The sequence below is a fragment of the Lipophrys pholis genome (genome assembly GCF_963383615.2).
Source record: "Lipophrys pholis genome assembly, chromosome: 1".
Classification (NCBI taxonomy): domain Eukaryota; kingdom Metazoa; phylum Chordata; class Actinopteri; order Blenniiformes; family Blenniidae; genus Lipophrys; species Lipophrys pholis.
The window spans coordinates 6,952,291-6,961,150 of NC_137635.1; the positions used below are offsets into that span (position 1 = coordinate 6,952,291).

Here is an 8,860-nt window from a genome sequence, read left to right on the forward strand (position 1 = left end):
AGCAGTTTATTATTTTATAATGAAACATCAAGTTTAATTTATAAGTCACGTAGAATGATTAGTTGTTACGATCAATTGATGTAGCCTATAATATTTCACATTAGGTATTTGAACTTCTAATGACAATCACTTTTAAAACTAAATCAATTTATGGACATTTCACCAGAAGGTTTCATTAAAATTAACTTTATGTTGATATTGTTATATATATATATATATATATATATATATATATTATTTGTAAACAGTGGGCTTCTTTTAATTTCGTTGTACCTGTACAATGACAATAAAACAGTTCTATTCTATTCTATTCTATTCTTAAATCTTATTGCTTGGTTCTTAAAAGCAAGTAGTTTTTGCAAAAAGTTGGTAAAATACACACATACAAAACAATAAAAAAATGAATGAACTAATGAATAAATACACTTAGATGAAAACATAAACTTGTCGCCTAACGTTCATTGGCGAAGGTAACGAAAGAGGACGTGAATCGATTACAGTACTGTATATGAATTCGTGAAGCACGTCCTTGACGTCACGGTTTCCGTGTCGGCCCCTTTAAGGTTGCCACGGGTTACGGGCTCACATGTCAGCACGGGGAGAATTGACGTCAGTGACGGCCGCTGATTGGTCCTGAGCCGTATCCGGTGGGGCAGCGGTCCAGAGCTCGCGAAAAAAAAAAAAAAAAAAAAAATCGAAGCGAGGAGGAGGCTCTGGTAACGGTACGCTTCGAGAAAATATCCCCACATCCCGAGTCGCTATCGGAAGGCTCGGCAGGATTTTACAGTTTCTTGTGAGTATTCGTGTGGCCTCGCTTCGCGGAGCATATGACCTCTGCATAGGTGGAATTTGTTTCCTCCGTCTCTCGTTTGTTTATGATAGAACTCAAGATGGCGTCATCGGAGGAGAGCTTTGCCTTTGCGCGGAGCTAGCCAGCTAGGCATCGAAGCAGGGGCAGCGATCGACAAAACACCAGGCGGAGAGAGCAAACAACCACATTAAAACATCTATTATCAATTGAGACGGGCCATCACGTGTCGTTAAGATGTTCACAGTTGGTATTTTCGCGTTAATCTGCTCGCTCTAAGTTACTTGGCTGTTGTCGTCAGCCCTCAGCTGAAGCCTTCCTCACCGAGACGCGGTTACATGTTGGACATATTTGCTTCACATTTCCTCCAAACACGACAATATGGTAACATTTCGTAAATGTGCGGGTGGAATTTGTGTCCATTCTTGCTTCACGCTCTTCTGTCTCCTGCACAGCAAGGTCATCGTGCACCACAGTGGTGAATTTAAATTATAGTAAAAAAACATAAAAAATAAAAAAAAACAGGGACGGTGCTGCAGCCCATTAACTCAATCAACCTGCGACATGTATATTTAACTCCCTTTCAAACTAAATAAAGCGTCTTACATAAGTGAGGAGATCCCTGCTGAGAGTCTTTAGCTCTTAATTTTACCAGCTGATTTGAAAACAGTATCGTTTACCACTTGGTTATTCCTGTGGCAGATTTAGATCAGAGTAATCCTTCCAAGTTTCCACCACTATTATAGATGCTTGTGTTAAAGTTGTGTGCCACCCCCTTATTAGATGGTAATAACAATGCTATACCTGACCAGGTTGAAGAATAATGTGGTTCACAGCATGAGTCACAGTTTGACTGTTTGGGGCCGTTGTCCTCCTGTGAAATGCACACGTTGGTCACAGCAGACCTCGGGGCCCTTCCTGTTTTAGATCCCACAGTTATATCAAGCACAGAGCTGTCTGAAGAAACTTTTATCATACGGCCTGATCAGATGATCTTGACTATTTTGTTCTGCAGCAGCATTATGCACTGAAATGTTGAATCCTCAAGCTTGTACAGCTTCACAGGCGCTTCATTGCGCTACTTGATCAACTGTGTGTGTGCATGTGTAGGCCTTGTATGTGGTTATATTTTTTATAACTTACTGTGGTTTAAAAAAAAACCTGAAAAAATCTGTGCATACAGTGTGTCTCAGTTTTACTCTGTGTAACCAAATCCGTGTGATCACAGCATATGACCAATTTTCATTCCTGACAGTAAAGAGTCCTCGGGCTCCATACTGACAAAACAACACCCGTCTCTCTGTGCCTTCTCACTTTGGCTCCATTTTTCTCACATTCTCTCTCTGTCCGTTTGTCATCCCAGCGTACAGATACTTTCTGCTCTGGCCAGCTCTGCTCTGATGTACTGTCCTACTGTGATGATCTGACGGCATGCTCTTTTTCTTCTCCAGCACAAAGGTTAGAGGTCACAGCGCAGGGTTGCCGTTGTCGTCATGGCATCTGGAAGCACGAGCAGCGAGGAGGAGCGGAGCCTGAGGGAGTGTGAGCAGTATGTGCAGAAACATAACATTCAACAGCTGCTGAAGGACTGCATTGTCCAGTTGTGCACCTCCAGGCCAGAGAGGCCCATGGCCTTCCTCAGGGAGTACTTCGAGAGGCTGGAGAAGGTTCGTGTGTTTTCATTTTGATGGTCGCTGTTGATCCACGGACAGAAAGCAAAAGCAAGATGTACCCCCTTATACACACCAAGGCAATTACAGCCTCATAAAGCAGAGTTTGTTTTTTATCCTCTTTCAGTTCATAGGCCAAAAAAACAATTGTGCGAAATGAGTTTTTCATTTTGACTCATTAGCTTTTTTTCTCATTAATTTGTCACAGTTTTTCTTTTGAAATGGTTTAAAAAAAATAATAATAAAAAGTATAGTAATTAGCTTGCCTGGTCAAACTATCAAGTTAACGTAACGCAGGAGTGCCGCCAGCAGTCAGAGAAAGGATAAAAGTGTCAGCTGTAATTTGAGGCAGTTTACAGCAATAATAATAGACAATGCAAATTTATTAGATAGCACTTTTTTTGAACGCAAGGAAGATAATGATTTTAATGCGACTTTAGGTCCAAAGCGCTCATACATTGTTCATAGCTAACTGCAGTTCAAGCGACTGGTCAGCCTCATAAACAGGCCGGTGAGGAAGTCGTTCAGAAGCATAAGAAGGTGAACCAATGAGGTTCTGTGATGACGGCCAGTACAGCAGTGAAGCCTCAATCATCCTCCGTCACTGTGATGAGAGGAACGCACGGTCTGCACACACTTACGGCCGCCAGTTGAGCTGGCACAATGGAACTTATTGACAATGTCACTAATGGGAGCAACGGCATGAACGTGACCGTTCACAGGGCGTCGTCTGCACTCGTTCAGCCAAATGCACCGAAAGTCATTGAGCCAATTCACTTTTCTCTCTGCATTTCCTGTTGGAGTTGTTTTTTGTGTTGATGAAGGTGTGTGCAGTGAAGAACGGTAGAAAGCTCATGCTGAGGGCTCTCTGGGGGGGTTTCTGCACTTACTTTGACCTCAATGTCTTCCAGACAGAAACTTTCCAAACAGAGACTTGAGGGAGGTTTTGTCTGGTTAGCTTTCTGAACGTCTCACCCTCCTGCTTCACTCGTTCCTAGGAGGAGGCGAAGCAGATTCAGAACCAGCAGAAGGCCAGCAGTTCACGCTCAGACTCCCGCGACGAGGAGGTGTCTCCCCCCATGAACCCTGTGGTGAAGGGCCGCCGGCGGAGAGGAGCCTTCAGCGCGGAGGTTTACACAGAGGAGGACGCAGCCTCGTACGTCAGAAAGGTGAATGCAGACACATCTGCACACAGCTGTGACCCGGTGCGGTTCTTATATCTTTACGTCACGCAATGCGACCGAGCCGACCGTCTGTCCAGTGACTGACGGCTTCCCTGCTTTCATTCATCGAAGGTCATTCCAAAAGACTACAAAACGATGGCGGCCTTGGCCAAAGCCATCGAAAAGAACGTGCTCTTCTCACACCTGGATGACAATGAGAGGAGGTACCTGTCGTCCACATCGCCTCTTTACCTTGCTGCCATGTCTGTGCTCAGCTCACCTTCCTCTTCCTCCTCTGTCTTCTTCATAGTGACATTTTCGATGCGATGTTTCCAGTCACCTATATCGCAGGGGAGACGGTTATTCTGCAAGGTACGATCCCGGTTTTTTCTTTTCTGTGTGCAACTTGTTCAAAGTAAATTATAACTTAATGTGACGCCAACTATGTGTTTTATGTGAACAGGTGATGAAGGTGACAATTTCTACGTTATCGACCAAGGAGAGATGGATGTGAGTTTATATAGTAAAAGATGAGACATTTTGAATCCCAGTTTCTGGAGTGTTAATGTCCTGGTTTCTGCCGATCTGACAGGTGTATGTGAACAACGAATGGGTGACCAGCATCGGGGAGGGAGGCAGCTTTGGAGAGCTGGCGCTGATCTACGGTACCCCGAGGGCCGCCACGGTCAGAGCCAAGACCAACGTGAAGCTGTGGGGCATCGACAGAGACAGCTACCGGAGAATACTCATGGTGAGAAGACACACCCTTGTACCTGTGGCGTCCGCTGCTCATAAAGCCTGAAGACAAAATGTCGATCCTCATCCACTAATACTAACGTCTTTCTCTTCAGGGAAGCACTTTGAGAAAGAGGAAGATGTACGAGGAATTCCTCAGGAAAGTGTCCATTTTAGGTGCGTTCATTTTCCTTTTCCAGATCAACCTCGTCACAAAACTTAAAAATAGAGGAAGAGACTGTGTTACGTGTGTCTGGTGCTAAGATTAGCTTCACCTGAAAGCGCGTGTAAAAATATCTCTCTTCAAAACAAGCCGGGCTGCGGGTTCAGATCTCAGTGGAGATGAAATGTTTCCCTGTGCTTCGCCTCCTCAGAGTCTCTGGACAAATGGGAGCGTCTGACGGTGGCGGACGCCTTGGAGCCGGTCCAGTTCGAAGACGGCCAGAAGATCGTGGTGCAGGGAGAGCCTGGGGACGAGTTCTTCATCATCCTGGAGGTATTCACTTGGTATTCACATTGTCTTCAGTGCAACACTACTTTCAGTTGATGTAGGTGTTTCACTGCTTGTTCTTTACTCGCCCTCTAGTGGTGATGTAGAGGTGTGGCGCCACCCAGAACCTCAGTCCAACAGACAATCTACTCACTCACTGTGTACTTTTAGATTAGAAGCTATTTAGTTCAATCTAATGAAACACTTTTTCTGTTATGCATCATAAACATTTCAATAAGTCACATGACTTGTGCTTGATGGTTTTGATGATTGTTTTTTATCTAATATTTTGATTCATGATCAGAGCTTCTTAAACCAACCCACAGACACCTAAATAACCTTTTCTACATTATTGTAATGAATGTATGTTGCATTAATCATGTCTGAATAAATGTTGGTTCAAGTACAAGATATTTCCTTCATCTGCCATAAAAACAGCTTTGATTTATAAAAAATCTACTTTGTTAGAACATTAATCTGACTCATTTTACAAAGTTTCTTTATGTATATATTTATACAAATATACATACATGGATACATGTAGGGTGGACAGGACAAATGAGGGGAAAATGAAAAAAGCAAAACAACAACATACAAAACAGATATAAAGGAACAAGAAAAAAGAAAAGCAATCAGACAGAAAAGAAAGAAATTCTGGGTTCCTCTGTTGAAATCATCGAGAAACGACTATTGTATGTGGTGCTCTACAAATAAAGTTGAATTGAATAAAAAAAAAAAATAGAATTTGTGTGTTTTCCAGGGTTCTGCGGCCGTGTTGCAGCGTCGCTCGGAGAACGAGGAGTTTGTGGAAGTTGGGAGATTAGGACCCTCCGACTACTTTGGTAAGAACTGGAGCGTCGCTGTGGAACGGTTCATCCTCTTAATCAATTCAGTCCGTTTCTCTTTTATTAACGAGCAAATTAAAAGAAGCAGAAAGGAAACTCTCTTGCGTTACAAGAAGAAAGTAAAAAAAAAAAACATTAACTGAAGTGGAAATGTTGAGAAAAAAGTTTGGACGTTAATTAGTTAATTTAACCGTTAATGTGCATATCTGCTTTATTATTTTAATCCACATGGATTATTTTCTTCCTGTAAATTCAAAATCTCGCTTCATGTTTGTCTTGTTTAGTTTTCCATGTTAACCTGCCTCCCTCCCCCTCCCCCCTCCCCTCTCCAGGTGAGATCGCCCTGCTGATGAACCGCCCCCGCGCCGCCACCGTGGTCGCCCGCGGCCCCCTGAAGTGTGTGAAGCTGGACCGGCCTCGCTTCGAGCGCGTCCTGGGCCCCTGCTCGGACATCTTGAAACGGAACATCCAACAGTACAACAGCTTCGTGTCGCTGTCTGTGTGAGGGAGCCCCCCACCCCCCTCCCCCCCCCCCCCCCCTCCCCCTCCCCCTCCCCCTCTCCCTCTCCCTCCCCCTCCCTCCTCTCAGACCCAGGGTCCACCAATGCAATTTTGCTTTTTGTCACTTTTTGTCTCTATTCTGTTTGCTTGTCCCCCCCCTCACACACGCACACACACACACACACACACACACACACTTTTTGTTTTACACACACACACAATGATTTTAGTATCACCCGTCATGCAGAAGTGACTTTCAGCCGTTCACCAGCGCTTGTACCAGCTGCTGTCCGCTTCCTCGTAGGCACAGTTACATCACACCTTACTTCTGTTCTGTATGTTTGCCGACGACACTTTTCTTTTTTTGTTTTGTTTTTTTTTAAACACGAAGCAGGATTTGTGAAAGACTCGAGCGTCTCTGAGCGATGAGACAGACAATCATACTTTACGTGACGCTTCTGGTGAATTTGTTCCAGGTTTGTGTTGCATACGGAGGTAAAGTGCAGAGAGTTTCCGTCGTGGCGTCGGTCAGCTGGATTCAGGAGGCGGAGTTAAACAACCGGAAAAAAAAAAAAAAGCTGGTCCAGCGTCAGCAGTTCTGATTCTGGTGTAACGCGACGCTCCACTTGTCAAGTTTTGGTTAAGTTTGACGAGGCGACGACGCGTCTGTTCCGCTTCTTTTGAGAACGCTTGGACAAATTGAGGTTGTTGGGTTTTTTTTTTTTTTTGTTTGTTTTTTTAATTGTGCAGCTACCAGGCTAGTGCCAAATGTTGATTATGTCACAAGGCAAAGATGCATCGCCGTGGAAACGCTATCTGGAGCTCCAACAGAAAGTAGTTATTACTGTCCTCCTATCGATAGAACGACAATACAAGAACTGCCTTGACTACTCTGAAGAAAAAATAAAATAAATAAAAAAGGAAAAAAAGTATTAAGTGTATTTCAGTATTCAGTTTATTTAGTATATACCAAATAACTTGGTCACTCTTCTGCTATGGTTTGTAATCCAAATGTTATCATAGTATAGTTAAAATGATCATAGTTCTATTATTATCATTGACTAAATGATAAACTTATTGGTTTGGAGTGATGGTGATCTTTAAAAAAACAACAAAAAATAATACAAAACTATGTTTAACTGTCTTTTGTAAGCACTTATTTTTCCATAAATTCTATTTTAGGTGTCCAGTGCCACAAAGTAAATAAATGCTTCTTCTTGTCAACTGACAAAAAACAGTATGTAATTGTATTGTGTAAAATGTCATGGGCTCAAACTTTTTACAAACCGATGATGATGACGAAGAGGAGGGGGCGGAAGTGACAGAAAGGATAAAAAAACAAGAAAAAAAAGTTAGTGGGTTTTTCTGAAGTATTTGTGTGCGACTGAGCCGAGCGAGAGGATTTTAATTTCAAACTAGTGTCATTGCTTATTGCCTGTTTGACGGAAGGTGGCTGTGTTTTCCTCAGAGTAGCTTGTGACCTGTTCTCTACGCTTGCTGGGCATGACGCTTTAGAAAACTGGTATGAATGGAAGCGTGTTTTTAAAAAAAAAAAGAAAAAAAAAGAACAACTGCATCCCGTTGCTGAAGCAGATATTTGGTTTGTTCCTCCTGATCTTAACTGCTTCACCATATTTAGACGGCAGAAAATTGTTACGTCCTTTTTACTTTGTCTTTTTTTTTTTTTTTTTTTTAATAAACCACACGGTATGGATTATAGATCTTAACTCTTCGTTCCTGCTTCACTCGTCTGTTACCAGAAAACGATCTGGAGCCGCCGGGTCTCCGTTGTTTTCCTCGTTCTTTTGAAGTGAGAGGATGTGTCGCTACGTCCTCATAGATTTGATTGGTCGGTTCGTCAGGCCGCTGAGAAGAACGCCAGCGAATGTGTGTGTGCCCCCCCCCCCCCCCATGTCCCCACATTAACACATCCAGTACATCCTGACATGCGAGGACTTCCACCTTTTTTTTTCCTGTCAAAAAAGAAAAACAAAAAAAAAATTCTAGTTTTCATGTAAATAGCTGCGTCATCAGTTTTAGTCCCAACGCGTTTCTAGCCACACTGCGATGGATCGTCCCGGTTTGCCTTAGCTTACCTGAACCTGGGCTTACAGTAGTCGTCAGTCACTCCTGCTTCGAGCCCGACCTTCAGCCCGACCTTCAGCCCGACCTTCAGCGAGTTTGTTGGGCCCGCGGCGGCCGAGAAGCCGCGAGCCACCAGAGGACCATTCTTTTTCTATTCTACCCTGTATTTAGTTTGACCTCCTGTATGTGCAAAGATGTTTATCCTTTTGGTATAGATTGTTCCAGATGGCAGTTTAAGCAATAAAAAAGTGAAAAAAGAATTCATCCTGCCGTCCGGTTTTGTCTTTTTTCGCAGAGTACAAAATGTTTCCTGAGTTTTCTGCCGTGATTCAAATCATTTTATAAACTTCAAGTGGAAACAACCTCGTCTCATACTTTATGTAAAATAGTTTGTTTGTTATATCCTGCAACGGCGACTTTCTTTTCTCTGAGGATAAACCCTTCATTCATTCATTCAGCTCGAGTTTTGTCCTTTACTTCTGAGAAGCAACTGTCTTGAGCTTCATATTTCTCTTTATCCTGACGCTCTGCTGCTTTTTCCACTTTTCATGCAAACACTTCAA

General features: G+C 43.1%; 1 protein-coding gene across 2 annotated transcripts; it reads left to right on the plus strand.

Annotated features, from left to right (window-relative positions):
* The first annotated feature begins 657 nt into the window (after positions 1–657).
* LOC308114195 (cAMP-dependent protein kinase type I-alpha regulatory subunit) lies at positions 658–8,190 on the plus strand. 2 transcript variants are annotated; one of them, XM_080470886.1, is made up of 11 exons: positions 658–793; positions 2,260–2,475; positions 3,477–3,647; positions 3,774–3,865; positions 3,952–4,013; positions 4,105–4,151; positions 4,234–4,392; positions 4,493–4,553; positions 4,751–4,872; positions 5,627–5,708; positions 6,044–8,190. In XM_080470886.1, the coding sequence occupies exons 2-11, from the start codon at positions 2,302–2,304 to the stop codon at positions 6,214–6,216; spliced, it is 1,143 nt and encodes a 380-aa protein (XP_080327012.1). In that variant the 5' UTR covers positions 658–793; positions 2,260–2,301; the 3' UTR covers positions 6,217–8,190. The 2 variants fall into 2 exon arrangements, with proteins under 2 accessions (XP_080327012.1, XP_080327011.1); XM_080470885.1 differs by having other exon boundaries at positions 673–793; positions 3,477–3,683.
* Positions 8,191–8,860: the final 670 nt, after the last annotated feature.

What these genes read in the sequence shown, in the direction of transcription:
- LOC308114195 (XM_080470885.1), top strand. Translation starts at nt 2,302, where the DNA reads ATGGCATCTGGAAGCACGAGCAGCGAGGAGGAGCGGAGCCTGAGGGAG. An exon ending in GCTACCGGAGAATACTCATG is followed by an intron (nt 4,393 to 4,492) that starts GTGAGAAGACAC and finishes CTTTCTCTTCAG; the next exon opens with GGAAGCACTTTGAGAAAGAG. An exon ending in CAGGAAAGTGTCCATTTTAG is followed by an intron (nt 4,554 to 4,750) that starts GTGCGTTCATTT and finishes TCGCCTCCTCAG; the next exon opens with AGTCTCTGGACAAATGGGAG.